Source organism: Mesoplodon densirostris, chromosome 4 (assembly GCF_025265405.1).
Source record: "Mesoplodon densirostris isolate mMesDen1 chromosome 4, mMesDen1 primary haplotype, whole genome shotgun sequence".
NCBI lineage: Eukaryota > Metazoa > Chordata > Mammalia > Artiodactyla > Ziphiidae > Mesoplodon > Mesoplodon densirostris.
This window is the reverse complement of record NC_082664.1, coordinates 48,097,185-48,114,011: the sequence shown is the minus strand read 5'-3', so window position 1 is coordinate 48,114,011 and position 16,827 is coordinate 48,097,185. Positions and strand designations below refer to the sequence as shown.

At 39.0% G+C, this 16,827-nt stretch overlaps 1 protein-coding gene across 1 annotated transcript; it reads right to left on the bottom strand.

The window, feature by feature from the left end:
- Nucleotides 1–609: 609 nt before the first annotated feature.
- CNIH1 (cornichon family AMPA receptor auxiliary protein 1) lies at nt 610–15,733 on the bottom strand. The gene is made up of 5 exons (XM_060096195.1): nt 15,568–15,733; nt 10,291–10,359; nt 6,260–6,372; nt 5,036–5,179; nt 610–1,508 (listed from the first exon to the last, which is right to left on the bottom strand). Exons 1-5 carry the CDS (start codon nt 15,646–15,648, stop codon nt 1,481–1,483), a joined length of 435 nt encoding a protein of 144 aa, XP_059952178.1. The 5' UTR covers nt 15,649–15,733; the 3' UTR covers nt 610–1,480.
- Nucleotides 15,734–16,827: the final 1,094 nt, after the last annotated feature.

Here is a 16,827-nt window from a genome sequence, read left to right as displayed (position 1 = left end):
AGGCATTTTTTTCACTAGTAGAGAATACAACAGTACAGCATCTAATTCAAGGGGTACTTAGAGTAAGACTTCCACAAACACATCCATAAACTCCCTTGATCATTATGTGGAATTTCTGCCTATGGTTTTCTTTCTTTGATCCTTGAAGAAACTTTGAACCACTTAAAACTATTTTCAATTGCCCTAACTTCCTCATCCCAAATAAAGCACAAGAATGCTTACGGAAACATGCAAGCCATAATTATAATTTACCTGCCTTACAAGCAGCAGCAAAAAAACCAAACTTATAAGTCATTTTACCTTAAAACATGCTGTTTCAAAAAGGAAAAAAAATATTTTAAACATTTTAAGTTTCACAATAATTTTTTTTAATTGGTAAGAAAAATACTGATGCTGTACCATCAGTATTTATGAATCTTGTCAAGTGACAAAAGAAGGTAATGTGCTTAACCATTTAAAAATCTTCCTTTTTAGATCCAAGCATGGTATTTAAAAAAATGTAATACTCTACTATCTTTTAAAAAATTGACAGTGATATGTCTTTATTTGGAATAAGCAAGTTTAAGAATAGCTATTGTAATCTTTAAAACAATGCACTGAAAATAAGTCTTAATTTCAGAGTTTTATTGTATTGCACTAAAGGAACAGCAGGACGGTTATACAATGTTCTCTCTATTCAGTTTTGAAAATCTAAAGTACTTGCAAACTCTTAACATCTTTACCACCAGATTAGAACACTAATAACCAATTTCTTAATAAGTAATGTCTCACAAATTAAAACACATTTAAAATAGCTTTAAATGCATTCTTCACAAGTAAGTCAGCATATATTTTTGTATCATGTTCACTTATGCTTAAGAATTAAAGCAAGTATATTACTCTGGTGGAAATATGGGAAATCTCTCATTCATGCAATATACAGGGATAATATTTCAAGTCAAAGGGAAAAAAAATCCCACTCATTTTTTTAATGCATCCATATATAATCACCTACATGATAGATGAGGAAACCCATGAAGTTTCCACAGGTCAGATATATATTTTCAATTCCTCAGAAGCACCTGATATCTACAGCTAATTTATAATTAAATGGCATTTCAATAAAACCAAAATGAGCCCTACAACTTCTATAAACAAAAGCTTCCAATGGACTAAGGATAGTCAATAATTAATGCAGTCATTTAAGGGGTTATGGCTGTTCCTTAAGGAGTGCAAGTTCAAACCTGTCAACACCAGAGGTATCATTTTATATTAATTTATACGTAATTCCATTTAAATTCTTTATCCGAGTATAACATATGAAAACAGTCTTTCCACAAGCAAAAAATGTGGAAACATTTAAAAAATAAGGAGTCATTTTTTAAAGTAACTGATCAGATTCCATAGGCTACTCTTGGAAACAGGATCTTGCTGGATAGAATCCCTTCGTTTGGTGGCTTTTTGCATGCACTTAACTGGACCAGTTCTTCTGAGTGTTGTTCTAAGAGCTCACCAAAACATAGATCATGCTGAAAAGAAGAAAAAGGCTATTATTAACTCAAACGTTCCTAATTATAAAAACTAAGCGCACCAAAAAGTTGAGTCTGCTTTATATAGCAAACTAGTTCATGATATCACACCATCACAGAAAATGGAAAGACCAATGAATGACAAGTTCACAGTATGATTTTAATCTGCATTTATGGACTTTTGCCTAAGGTAGGATTGGCTCAGTGCATGTGCTGTAGTTGTCCCCTATTTCCTTTCCAATTTTAGCAAGTAGAACAGCACAGCTGAAAGCTTAATGGGGATCAGAGCTTAGAGAAGCAATCCAAACAGCACACTGCTCCAGAGCTATGTCTAAGAATAGGAGTGAGCATCTCCAAGGGCTCACTTCATGCCAGGCCTTCTGTTAGGTCCTAGGAGGTAGAGTAGGTACCATTATCCCCATTTTACAGACAGGAATGATCAATCAAGGAACTTTCCCATTAGAGAAGGGCTCTAGGCAATAGCAGAAAGTTTAAAAAAGAAAAGGGGACCAACAAGCAAAATAAAAAGCAATAACCATTTGATCCTACATGAAGGGCAAGGTGGGAGAGGCATGGTTCAAAAGCATGTGTGTCTAAATGGAAATACAAAGCAAGGAGGTGAGCAAACTTGACAGACTATTTATTTTTTGTTATCATTATTTAATTAATAGACTTTTTAAAAGAGCAGTGTTAGCTTTACAGAAAAATTGAGCTGCAAGTAAAGAGACCTCTCATGGACCTCCCGCTCCCAGCACACAGACAGACATACAGACACAGATACACACACACACACACAATTTCCCTTATTACTGGCATCTTACATTAGTGTGGTATGCTTGTTACAACTGAACCAATACTGACACATCATTATTAACTAGAGTCCAGTGTTTACATTAAGGTTCACTGGCTGTTGTACATTCTACAGGTTTTGACACACGTATATTTGCTTGGCAAACGTACCCACCCTTACAGTATCATACAGAATAGTTTCACTGCCCTAAAAATTATCTGTGCTCTGTCTATTCATCCCTCCCTCCCTGCTAATCCCTGGTGACCACTGATATTTTTACTGTCTCCATAGTGTTGCCTTTTCCAGAATATCATGTATTTGGAATCAGACAGTCTGTAGCTTTTTCAGACTGGCTTCTTTCACTTAGCAACATGCATTTAAGTTTCCTCCATGTATTTTCATGACTTGATAGATCATTTCTTTTAATCTCTGAATAATATTCCATTGTCTGGATGGACCACAGATTAAATATGATGTTTATCCATTACTATTGCTTTTTTTTTTCTGGCGCTGTTGCCTGGCATGCGGGATCTTAGTTCCCCGACCAGGGATCAAACCTGTGCTCCCTGCAGTGGAAGCGCAGGCTTAACCACTGGACTGCCAGGCAAGTCCCTACTATTGCTTTTTAAAGAAAGACAATGGGCTTCATTGTAAGGGCTGGGCTCACAGAGGTTCACAGACAGCCTGGGAGGGGGCCCAATGGGTCAATGGTCTTGGTGCTTGGCCTGAGGACAGATGATGGAGACAGAGTGGACTTGTGGGCTCTCATGATCTGGGCGATTGTTTCCATTCTCCTCGGGCAGACAGCTGGCTGTCCCCGGCTCTTCTCAGAAAGGCCTTTCAGGTGGGGGTGATACCCTACTCCATCGACAGGCCTGGGACTTAGTTTGCTGCTCTTATGGGGGCTCGTGGCTGATATGACCCCCAGACTGGGTGTCTGTCCTTCTCTTTCTCCTCAATCAAGGCACTGTGTTGGCTGGGCCTCCCGCCTGGACTCGTGTGTGTGTGCATGTGTGTTGATGGACAATTTAAAACAAATGAATGATGTAGTGCCACCATCTCCTGGTGAATATTTTCCCACAACTCTACATCTCCAATTTTATCATTTATTCAAGCATTCATTTATTTTCCTTCTTTCAACAAATATGTTTTAAGTGCCTACTATATGCCAGCACTGTTCCAAACACTTATTATAGAAACTAAAAACTGAAAATGAACAGAAATTAAAAGGACACATGGAATTTCACTTTTCAGAACTTTTTCACTATCTTTGTTTCATGTATGAACGTCTCTAGGTGTACTAACGGACACTCATTTTTCACAAATATAACGTCTAAAATCATAAAAATACATTTTCCATAAATTCAAGTCTAGCACTTCACCCTTTTCCATAATGGAAACCAGTATGATGTAAACAAAAAATAAGCAAGTTTTCAAGTAACAAAAAGGAGAGGGAAGAGAAACTTAATTACTGCCAAAATTACATCTAATACAACTAATTTTCTTCATATTTTGACAATCAGGTAGAAATTCCTCTCCAGTTGAGTATTTATCAATAAAAAATGGGAAAAGTGTATTTATAAAGCTTAAAGAAAAATTATAACTCCACACTCGCCCGTGTCCATTTCTAGTTTTAATAAGCAGCCGTTTTCCTCCACCTGCAGTACACCTAGAACAGTGCCTCTCAACCAGGGCTGATTTTGCCCCACAGAGGGCATCTGGCAAACGTCTAGAGACATTTCTGGTTATTATGACTGGGGCAGGGGGAAGCTACTGGCATCTAGTGGGCAGAGGCCAGGGATGCTGCTAAACATCCTACAATGCACAGGACAGCTCCTCACAACAAAGATTTATCCTGCTCAAAATATCACAGTGCCAAGATCAAGAAACCCTGACCTAGAGGAATGATGATATGAGTCCATCACAGTATAAAGGGAGGAAAATCAATAACTGCAGCATCAGGACTTCCCTGGTGGTCCAGTGGTTAAGAATCTGCCTTCCAATGCAGGGGATGCGGGTTCAATCCCTGGTAGGGGAACTAAGATCCCACATGCCTTGGGGCACCTAAGCCCACACGTCGCAACTACTAAGCCTGCATGCCTCAAATAGAGAGCCCGCTTGCCACAAACTACAGAGCCCTTGCACTTTGGAGCCCGCACGCCACAGCTAGAGAGAAGCCCACATGCCATAACGAAGATTCTGTGTGCCACAGCTAAGACCCGATGCAGCCAAAAAATTAAATAAATAATAAAATAAATAAATAACTGCAGCATCCTATATGATAGAACTTTTCTTTCCTTCATCCCATTCGGATCATGCAAACCAGAAAATAAAGGGTAGAGTGTACAGTTTATGAAGAATGATAAAGAAAAAATTAAACATAATGTTGAGACAGACACTGAAGCCAAGCAGAAACTTTTTTGCAAACGCACACAGCCATATCCTCTTGCTCTGCCATGGAGAATGAGGACTGTCCTTCACTGACTGTCTGAGACTTTGGAAGCAGCATCCCTGACCCAACCTTCTGCCTCTGACTGCACATCAGCTGGCTGCCTTGACAAGTACCAGTTTATTCAATGTGTGTGAATTTGCTGGTGTGTACTGTGCTGTTATCAGTACCACCATTCAAGACATGAGTTATTCTTCAAGTGGATTTTAAGGTGTTCATACCATAATGCCTGCAAATGTTTCTGGCAGCAAAGTGAAATCATATTTTCGTTTTGTTTTTTAAACTTACCCATATAGGTAGTAAAAAAATGCTAGAAGATAAAAAGCTAATTTGCACCATCCTTCTTTCTGACAATATGCTAGAATATCTGCATTCATGATGGTTGTAGGGTCATAGAGTCCTGGTCCACTCATCACTGGTCTACTCATATACCTGTAATAAACACAGTTGATTAGCCACTCAGAATGGAAGCTAACCTTCAGGATGCAAGGGAGCATTCTTCTTCTCAAATAATATTTGTTACAATGAGAGGTGGTCCACATTGGGAAGCATACTTTTAGTTCTAGGTGGAGTTCTTTCCTTTTATCATCTTAATTTTGAAACTGGAGCCCCTACAGAGAACAAGGTGGTTAAACAAGTCATATCTGGTCTCCTCTACACTTTGAGAAATCCAAGAAAATTAAGAATAACTGTAAAAAGGAAATACAATTTTTTCTTTCAACTTTTTATTTTAACATAAAGAACACTTCACCAAGATATTCCAAATGTTCACATTTACCACACAGCTTTGTCCTTCTCTTTTCTGTTCTCTCTCTAAATACACGTACATTTTTTTCTGAGCCATTTTAGAGCCAGTTACAGATGTGAAACCACTTTACTCTTAAATACTTCTTCTGTGTGTATTTCCTAAAATCAAGGGCAATGAGATTTTGACATGCCTATCTAAATCAAAACACTCTAATGCTATACAGATCAGATATAACATTTAGAAGTTATGAAATATGAATCTTTTATAAATAACCAAATTTAAAGTCATAAAGTAAACATGGAGAAAGAAGTTAGACACACTGTACAATTTGATTTATATGAAGTTCAAAGATGGACAAAACTAATCTAAGCTGCAAGAGATCACTGGTTCTCCTATGAAAGTACAGGGCTAACTGATTGGAATGGGACACAAGGGACTCTTCTGGGGGCTGGAAGTGCTGTATATCTTGATCTGGGCGGTAGTTTCACAAGTGTATCCATATGTAAAAATCCATTGAGCTGTACACTTTAGATGTTCACACATTATCGTATGTAAGTTATACCTCACTTTAAAAAAAACCCTTTAAAGAATAATAACATAAGCTCCATAAGAGGTATTAACACAGTTATTTGTGCATCCATGTGGTTTTAAAAATAAATGCCAACTAATTTCGTTTAGGTGACTAGCATGTAAGATAACCATATCAACCATAGTATAATTAAAATTTAATTAGGAAAAGTATTAGAAGTGTATCTAAATATTACCTCCAAATATGATATGCCAAGAGGGGCATATTGAGACCCAGTGTAAGCCACTCTGCTGCACAAAGAAACATGACACAGAAGAAAGCATGGATGAGGTACTCTGGAAGGACAAGCTGGAAGAAAAACACAAGCCAGTTATCAAAAATGCTTTGGCATTAAATCAACTGCTAATTTGGAAAGCAGGTGGCAACTAAGTTTCACTAATGAAAAATCACTGTTTTCCTAGAATCAGAAATGAAAGATGCTACTGAGTTTTATTTCCATATTAAGCTTTTGAACAAAAGCAGGATTATATGCCAACTGACCAGAGGATATAGCTTGCACTAAAAGAATAAGATATAACTTAAAATTTAAAACCCAAACTCTTAGAGCAACAGGTTAAATTATACAAAGTTACCACCCAGATTGTTCAAACACAGTTATTTGCTAATCACTCAGAATATTTTTTCTTTCCACCATTCAAGAATGATGAAAATACAAAAATGAAATATCTGATCACATGCAACATGATATAAAAAAATCCACAAAAACAAAACTCCCCTTTAGAAGTTTACACATTACTGTTTTTAAGCCTTTAAACAGAAACCAAGGATGTTACATATACAATATTTAGCAAACCACATCACATTACCACAAAAGTAATTTTTCAATGGAAAGCCAACAGCCAATAATCTCAGCACAGTCGGGGGGAAAGAACATTAATGTGCACAGATGCAAACGATGTGCTTTCTGCAATGCAGGAGGGAAAAGACTAAGATCTGAACCATGAAATTGGAATTCTCCCGGTTCCTGAGCTCCCATTCCTACAAGGCCTTCCTATTTCTTTCAGCCTGCTTTCTCCAATGAAGGGCTACAAACACAGCAGACCAGTAGGAGCTCAGAACTCAAAAACAAAATACATCTTTTGATAGCAGGTAGTATTAAGTGAGGAAAAATTAGTTCAAGCAAAATGCTTTTTGTAAAATGACCAAGAGTTCATGCTTTACTTTAAATTATCTTTCTCATCCTACAGATTTCAGCCTAATGACTCTGTTAAATATAAATACCAAAACCTTTCATTTCAAGTTTCAGCCAAAGAGCTTCCTACAAGTCACAGCTTCAAAGCCAGTTTCTCAAATGTGCTGCACTGTCCCATCAGATCTTTCCTGAGGGGAAACTATAGCTGTAGAAATAATATATTACTTATTCAAGTCCATTTTCTAGCACTCCCAAATTACTTTTCCCATTCAAAGCTGTAAAGCAAAGTTTTTAATTAATACTATTTTAAATAAAATTCCAGTAAAACCAATTAATCTATACCACTAACCAGATATTTTCTACAAATTTAAGTAATATAATAACAAGATAAACTCTGCACATGTATATAAACATGTAAATAACATGGACCATTAAGCCAGCATTTAATTAAGATCAAAGTTAAACATCTGCAAGAAAATATCCATAGGAAAATCTTTGGAACACAAAGACTACAACCAGGACAAACCAAGAAAAATATATAATACATTTCATTAGGAGTTCCACTAAAGCTGCTGTTTATAATACTAGTTTAAATTAAAGACTTTTCTTTAAAATATAATGAGCCTATTTTGGCCCTCTAAAACCAAGTGATCTAACAATACAAATCATCATCCAAGTTTTCCAGACTAGGGTATGGGGAGAAAATGATTTTGAAAGCATGATCCCTACTGCTCTTAAACAATATTCTTTAATAAGAGTGATAATAAAGCTAATCTGCAACTCTACCAGTTTTAATATGAAACAAATGCCACACTCCCTCTCTTCTCCTCAAAAGAGTCCAGATACTTTTACTATGCATCTCTCATGAAGACCAGTCCTCTTCAATCATTCTTTAATGACGAAATTTCCCCATTAGTGGCACAAAATGATTCCATTTAGGAACCCACATTTACACAAAAACTAGTATCCATAAACACCGCATGCAAATAAGGCTGAAATGATAGTACTTAAACATGCAAATCATAATATTCTGTAGTTAAGGTTCACATTTTTAAATACAGTGGTATTTGTCTTCCCCCATACTTTGGCAGAATTGTCAAAACAAATTTTCAATAGGGAAAACTGTCAGATGCACTGCTATTAAGCCAATTATCGGCACCCTATCCAAAACACAACTTGTGCTGGTGTAGAAACTTCCTTCCAATCCACTGTAGCATTAGGATGTCCCAAGCACAAAGTGACAATTTCTTTCCATTAAAAAAAAAGCCAAAAATCACACTCTATATTTTAAAATGAAATTAGTCCCTCTTAAGTTATAGTAAATTAGGAAAATACAAGAATCTAAACCTAAAAAATCAGGCAGTCTGGGTTTGAATTCTGACTCTACGTTAGCTGTGTGACCCTGGGCAAAGTGCCTGAACATCACTAAGCCTCAGTTTACTCTCCTATTGATGAGTATAATATACTCACCTCTTAGGATTGTCATGAAAACTGAATGAAAAAACCCAGGTAAAGCCCTCATCTGATTTCAGCTATTATCATCTTCATCATCATTTGGTTATTTGAAGTAATGAAAAGCCAAAGAAGATAGAATACTATTAATAAACAGCCATCAAAAGGAGAAATTTCAGTTTGTTAATTTCTTGGTAACAATTAGTTTAAACAGTAAGTTAAGATGTTTTACAATGAACATCATTACTTTCCAGTGAAAAAGCAGATTCATCTCATATTTTGCTTCATAAGAGTAGAGAAACAGCAAGTTAATACTTTTAATTGTACCTACATCAAGTCTTACTGTAGCAGTTCTTTAAAGACAAACCAGGAATCTATTCCATCATGGCTATTTATCTAGGAAACAATGATAAAAGTAGCAAACCAACTTTATAGACCCTTTCTAGATAAAAGCCCTCTAGCATGCTAGTGCTTCACAGTTTTACACAGCTAAAGTCTATACATGTTTTAATCTTCATTAAGTAATGTTTAAAGATGAATTATTACATTCTATTTCTTGAAGACATACTCACTGCTTTCCTACAAAAATCCTTTCAGTTTCTGACCAGTTAGGCAAAAATCAAACCTACAGGCTAAAGGAGAATCTTCCTGTAAACTAAATGAAGTCAAATATATATATAAAACCCCTAAGCACAAAGGGGCCACATTATAACTAAATCCAGAAGAGCTCAGAACTTAGTGGAAGACAGGTTTGCTTTAGAAACTTAGAGTGGATAGATACTAGAAATAACTATGTAGACATTTGTATACAAATTGTTATCCACAAAATTCTGACAGCATGAATCCAAAGGTAAGCCTTACTGCAAGATTCCAGAGCCTAAGAACAGAGCTATCCACCTAAAAGGCTCTGAATAAACAGCTGCTGAAAGAATAAATAAATTCCAGAATAGACAAAACCAAAGATAAAAATAGATACGGTACTAAAGACTCCACCTACAGACTACCTCAGAGTAAGTTACCACAAAAGAACAATCTCACCTATTAAAGTCATTTCACGTTAACCAACTTTCAAACACTGCACCTAATAATTTAATATCGAAGTGCCTATGGCTATAACATTTTTTTAAATGCATGAGCATTTAACAGCTTTCCCTACTTGACTGGGCCAGCAAGCAAACATTTGCATAAAATATGAAATTTCATGAAATCATAAACCTCAACAGGCATATGAACAAGCACACTGAACAGAACAGTTTACAAATACAAACGCCCTAACCCTCCCCATGAAATGGACGTAGCATTAAAACATTAAACTAAAAAGCAGTACACACCTTTAATGCAATTTTGACTCTTTTAATCTTTTTGACCTTTTCAACTGTCTTTGGCCGACAATGTAAAAAGCAGATTGGAAGAATGTTAGTATGACAGCTGACAAGATCACCAGCAGATTAATAATAGAATAGTCAAGCAGGATAGGAAAAAGAATATTTTTTTAAATTCTGCCTACTTCAAAAAGTACAAATTTATCATGCTACTGAGAATATTGGCCATTTTCAAATTATATCAAGTTAAAAGCAAAAACCGTTTAAAAATCTAGAGAAATAGCCTATATTATAACTTACAGGATTCAGGGTATTACACTGGTCTATAGGATTCTTGTAATCAGTCTTCAGCTCATCAAATGCTATAATCTAAAATAAAAACAAAATAGTTAGGATCTCTCACTTTAATAAAAAGCAGCAATAAACCTGCCCCATCAAACAACAACTGAATAAAGTAAGTTAATAGGACAAAAGCAGAAGTGTAGCAACTTTATATGTACCAGTTTACAGTAAGCTCAATATATGGTAATTAATAAATAACTAGAATCACATTCAAAGAATTGAAAACACTTGTATATTGTTATCATTAAAATGATCTGATATCACTGTGATAAATACCTTCAATTTTCAGTTTTTTCAATGCCTCCACTAAAGTTATTTTCTCTGCTTGAAATAGTCTCTCCCCTAGCCATGACTATTTATGGAAGCTCCTCTTTATCCTAAACAAACATTCTTCCTATGTCAACTCCTCCCTGTAGGTCTCCCTAACTCCCTTGGGCAGAAATAATTGCACGCCTGTCTAATCTCCACATAGCACAAGGCTTTATAACGCTATCAGGCTGGCATTTCTCATACTGGAGGAGAGGATTTAAGTTCAGGTTTGTGTCCCCCCACTAGACTGTGTGCCCCTCAGGGTGAAGTGTTTTTAATCATCTGTGCACGTCCCTCCCTTGTCAGTGTTCAGCGGGACACTAGAAGTGGACTTGTATGCTTCAATTTGTTCCCATTTGTACCTAAGCACATACATTTCACAGTCCTGCTTCGATTTGGAAATTCAAGAAATAGCCTCAGAATAGAGGAACACTAAGAGAATATTAAACTCCACAGCCAGGACCACCACATACAGTACTGCAGTTTCTGCACAGAACAAAAGGCCAGGTGGGGGCACAATGCCACGCACGTTCCTGCTGCCAAGCACCCTGGCATGGGCTCTGCAACAGGGGCTATTCAGGAGGGAGGACTTTTCTAATCCTGTGCCTCAAGAGGCATCTTATTCTAATTCACCTTAAGGCACCACACAGGCAGGAGCAGGCCTGTTTAAGGGCACTGCAAACATGATCAATCTGACCTCCTTTCGTGTCCTCTGTGTATTCCTACCACATGCAGGTCCTTTCATTCGGTCACCAAACTAAAGACTGAAGAAGGGTAAAGCCCAGGTAAGGCTAGCTTCTCATGGTGTGATGAGTGAAACAGTTATAAATATGATAAGGGGAGAAAGATCTCATCCACTTAAAATGCATTGCAAGGACTTCCCTGGCAGTCCAGGGGTTAAGACTCCATGCTTCCACTGCAGGGGACACAGGTCCCATCCCTGGTCGGGGAACTAAGATCCTACATGCTGTGTGGCGTGGCCAATAAATAATAAACAAATAAAATGCATGGCAAGAGTAAATCAACTATCCTTTAATATAAGTAAATAAATAAAAATTTTATATCATACCATTAAAAAAAACAGCAAGAATCAAGAATGTTTCTGTTTGCACTCTGAGAAGAAATGTGGCTTTAACATTTAAGGTCACTGAACACAGAACTTCAAAGTCAAAATGCACTAAAAATCAAATAGGGGTGACACATCACTTTGTGTGAAAATAAGAAGCCAAAGGCCCCAAGTTTATGGGGGAGCTATTTTAGTTGCTGCCACCAGTCACCCAGGGGACAAAGAATTTAATCTGCCCTTCCTGGAATCCGCTAGACCACCGGGGTAGTCTCATTCAGTAAATATTGATTGAACACTTATATAGGTGCCAGGCACTATTTTAAGCCCTGCGACATAGCAGTGAACACAGCAAAAATCTTTGCTCTCACAGAACTTACATTTTAATGTTTAATTATTTTCCTTCTATTTCTACTTTCATTAAAATTTTTATTAGGCCTTCCTAGTAATCCGCCTTCCAATGCAGGGAATGCGGGTTCGATCCCTGGTCAGCAAACTAAGATCCCACATGCCCCGGGCTTCAACTACTGAGCCTGCATGCTCTAGAGCCCATGTGCCACAACTACTGAGCCCGCACGCTTCAACGAAAGACCCCACATGCCGAAACGAAGATCCCGCCTGCCGCAACTAAGACCTGACGCAACCAAATAAATATTAAAAAAATATATTGGGCTTCCGTGGTGGCGCAGTGGTTGAGAGTCCGCCTGCCGATGCAGGGGACATGGGTTCGTGCCCCGGTCTGGGAGGATCCCACATGCCGCGGAGCGGCTAGGCCCGTGAGCCATGGCCACTGAGCCTGCGCGTCCGGAGCCTGTGCTCCGCAATGGGAGAGGCCACTACAGTGAGAGGCCCGCATACCGCAAAAAAAAAAAAAAAAAAAAAAAAAAATATATATATATATATATATATATATATTTACTGAATGAAAGGGGGGAAAAAGGAAAAAATAGTCCTATGCTTAAAAAAAAGTACAGAACTCACCAAAAGGCATTTTCCTTTGCTAATGACCCCTAACGCATATAAATGTTAAAAATATAAATGTACAAATAGGAGATACTAATTTCTGATTATTTATTTCTGATTATTAATCTAATTTCTGATTATTTATGGATATAATTAGTCAATTACCTGACATTAGCTGTGATATATTCCCAATGCATTTTAGTAATAACGTTTAAGACAAGGACTGACTGTGATCGCAAATACAATTACTTCCCTATAACAAGATCCAATTTACTAGCAGAGTATGAAACTTGTGCTTTAACTTTTTTCCCACTGGACAGTTTCTTCAGGTGATTTCAAAGGATCTTTTAATGCGTATGTTGCTGAATGGGTTTCTGTTTGAGTGCTATAAGCTAGAGTTGTCAAAACTCTTCTGAAAAGATTCTTAAACTAGTGGTTTTCAAATCTTCTGTGACTGTGGGTCTGGACAAGGACGTTCACAAAGTTTTCCCAAAAAGTGCAAAAACAAAACAAACAAACAATCCCTAAAGATAGCAAACTACACAATTCAGGATACCTTCAAATTCAATGCACATCTTTGGAGAATGACTTCTGCATTTTTAGCTTTCAAACAAATCTATGCTCCCAACTCTATTCTCCAAAAAGCATCAATCACATGAATTAGGACTAAACTGAGAGATGTAACCATCAGCATAAAAAAAATCCTCCATACAACAATTAACATAAACTGGATTTTCTGAATTTATACCTGAAATTTCCAGATGAGTCTTCTGACAGATACTTAAAATGACCTAAGAAAATAAACTGGGGACCTCCCTGGTGGCGCAGTGGTTAAAAATCCACCTGCCTAATGCAGGGGACACAGGTTCAAGCCCTGGTCTGGGAAGATCCCACATGCTGCGGAGCAACTAAGCCTGTGCTCCATGACTACTGAGCCCGCGTGCCTAGAACCCATGCTCTGCAACAAGAGAAGCCACCGCAATGAGAAGCCCGCACACCGCAACGGAGAGTAGCCCCTGCTCGCTGCAACTAGAGAAAGCCCGCGTGCAGCAACGAAGACCCAATGCAGCCAAAAATAAATTATTTAAAAATTAAAAATATAAAAAGTTTTAAAAAAAGAAAAGAAACTGAAGGTTACATAGTTAACAAACTAAAACTATATCTTTATTTAGAATTTTCTATTTTTTCCCAAAGGATGCACAATCCTCTGAACTACTAGAAATCCCTAAGGATATAAGCTCTCCACTAATCTGTGGAGTACAAACAAATTTTTAATTCTGTAACAGGACTTAAAATCACCTACTTCACCCAAACACATATTCATTTAAATTACCCATTTTTTTCTTTAAAGTGCAGTTCAGGTTTTCTTAGCAAAACACAATCTAGTTCAAAATGTAAGCCATCCACAGCTCTCTTCTAAGAATCCTCATCAGCTCAGAAAACAGAGTGCCCATCAAGCAGGAAGTGATTAACTCCTCATCTACAAACGGCAAGGAACCACACATTTCAGTTTCATCAGAGGTTTACTAAGGCAGAGCTAGTTTGCATCCCAAATTACCTTTACTTATTGTCTTTATTCCACCAAAGAAGAGTCCAAAATGCTCTTCAAGTTATGGGTTCCTACTAACAAAGCATTTTGAGGGAGCAGCCTACATAAGCATTCCCCCACTACACAAGCAGTTGGGTTTCAAATAATTACAAATGTAATTACACTCCTTAGCAAAAGGGAATGGATTTGAGAATTTTTTTTTTTTTTTTTTTTGCACAAGACACTGCCACCACGTAAATCACTCTGCCCCTGTATGTTCCATAACAAATCCCTGCTATGGGCATGATGAAACCTGACTGAAAATTTACATGAGAGTGAACATGCCCAATCATTCAAACTAAGACCAATATCCCAGAAGGTACTAGAATATGGAGGGCAGAGCAAAAATAAGATACATTTTTAATGAATGCTGATGTCCAAAAGGCTGCTTCTAATTTTGTGTTAGAGAAACAGGAATCCTTAAAAATCTCTTGTATTTCACAGGGAACTTAACTTGTTCCTTACAGGGACCAGTAAGGATGTGCTTCTGTCCTGCAACATGATGTGAGTAAAAGAGAGAAAAAAAAAATTACCCTAGAGAAGCGTAAGGTTTCTGAGCATTTTCAAAATCAAATTAAAACTACCTCTACTAAATCGGCTACTCCGAACACAGAGGTGGCTAGGAAGTCTCTCAAGAAACCTGTCGGTCAAAGTATGATTTAGGGGGAAAGTTCGGAGATAACGGTCAACAAAGTAATCAATTCAACCGGCATCAAAGTTCACCAGGAGACAATGCCGGGGGCCGGGGGGTGATTCTACTTGAAAAGCACCCAACAAGTGCGTGAAAAGTAGAGCTGGAAATTTATCTAAAGTGGGTTATAACTACCTCATTTGGGCCACACTCCTGTGGACACCAGAAAACAAAGGCAATCTGCATTAAATAATAATATTTCGGCAAACTTCATTCCGGCTGAGCACGTAGCACGCCCCTCTGCGCCCTTGACATCCTCCCGAGGGACGAGAGAACGCGGGGATGCGGCGCCGGCCAGCGAAGCGCTGTCCCTCAGGGCCCGCTAGGACCGCGGCCGCCCCACCCGGCGAGGGAGGAGTAGCGGCGGGCGCGGCCTGCGCCGGGACACAGCGGGCGCAGCCAGCCAGCCGCCGGACGCCTCGGCTCCTCCTGGACCTGCAGCCCCCGGTTCGCGGACCGAGGGCGCGCAGGGTCCTGGCCGCGCGGCCGGCACCGCCCCGGCCTGGCCCCATTCCCGGGCGTGCGGACCTCCGAGGGCCGTGGCCGCCCCGACCACGGGCCCGGGGCGAAAAGAGGCTGCGCCGCCACCTCGCCCTTCTTTCCCCGGCCCCGGCTACTCACATGCCAAATGGCGAAGAAGATGAGTGCGGCAGTGAGCAGCAGCGCCAGCATGTAGCAGAAGGCCGCGAACGTGAACGCCATGGCCGGGGAGGAGGAGCAGGGAGCAGCGCCGCGGCCAGCGGAGAAAGGCGGCGCAGGGCCCTCTGGGTAAAACCATTCACTTCCCGCGACCACAACCCACACCGCCGCCGCTGCCGCCGCAGGGGCGCCAGCCCTCCCAGCACGCCTGCGCACCAGCCCCGGTGCAAGGCGCCCTCCGGTGGCCGGAGTCCGCCATGCACTTGTATTGTCTGCATAGAGGATTAATTTATTTTGCCTACTTCGCTCCTTTATTCTTTGAACAAATATTCATTGACTGAGTGCCAGTATGTTCCAGGTACTGTACTTCTCCTTTGAGATACAAAGGTGAGTAAAATAGTACTAGCACGGAAAGAAGTTAGTATAGTGCCGGAAATGAATACTTAAATAAATCATTACAGCATTATTACCCTGTTAACGGACATCTGCAGCATGTTATGAAAGGTCAGAGCAGGGCGCCAAGCCCACCCTGCAGCGTTCAGGGAAGGATTCCTGGAATAGATGTTTCTTAAACTGAGGCTTACATGAGTAGAAGTTGTCCAGGCAAAGAGACGGTAGGATCAGCCGTCCAAGCAGAGGGTTCAACGTGAGCAAAGGCACAGAGATGAAAGAAAAAAAAAAATTTCGGTGTCTTAGGTGAAACCACCTAAACAGTTCTAAATTCGTGGACAAGACAGTGCTGAGAGTTAGGGATCATCAAGGGTTTAGATCACAGAGGGCCTTATATGCCTGCTTAAGGAGCTCAGACTTCATATCCCATAAACCCATGTTTTTCAATCTCTTTTGCTCACCACACACAATTAGTCTTTTTCATTGCAACACAGCAGAATATCATACACACGTGGAATTATAGAGACATGGACATCTGGATACAGAGAAATACAGATATAACAAACAAAAATTTCACAAAACTAAATATCCACGAGTACTTGCCCTTCTATTCTTTTTTGCTGTCTTGTTTTTGGAGGGGTTTTTTGTTTGTTTCTTTTCTTTTATTCTTAGGTGGTTTTTATTTGTTTTTTTAACATCTTTATTGGAGTATAATTGCTTTACAATGGGGTGTTAGTTTCTGCTGTATAACAAAGTGAAACAGCTATACATATACATATATCCCCATATCTCCTCCCTCTTGCGTCTCTCTCCGACCCTCCCTATCCCACCCCTCTAGGTGGACACCAAGCT

Bases quoted from the DNA above. Each gene is read 5' to 3' on its own strand.
- CNIH1 (XM_060096195.1), bottom strand. From the start codon at position 15,648: ATGGCGTTCACGTTCGCGGCCTTCTGCTACATGCTGGCGCTGCTGCTC. The intron at 6,373-10,290 runs GTAAGTTATAAT...TTTTTCTTCCAG, and splicing joins AGTGTAATACCCTGAATCCT to CTTGTCCTTCCAGAGTACCT. The intron at 5,180-6,259 runs GTAATATTTAGA...TGTTTATTACAG, and splicing joins TTGGCATATCATATTTGGAG to GTATATGAGTAGACCAGTGA.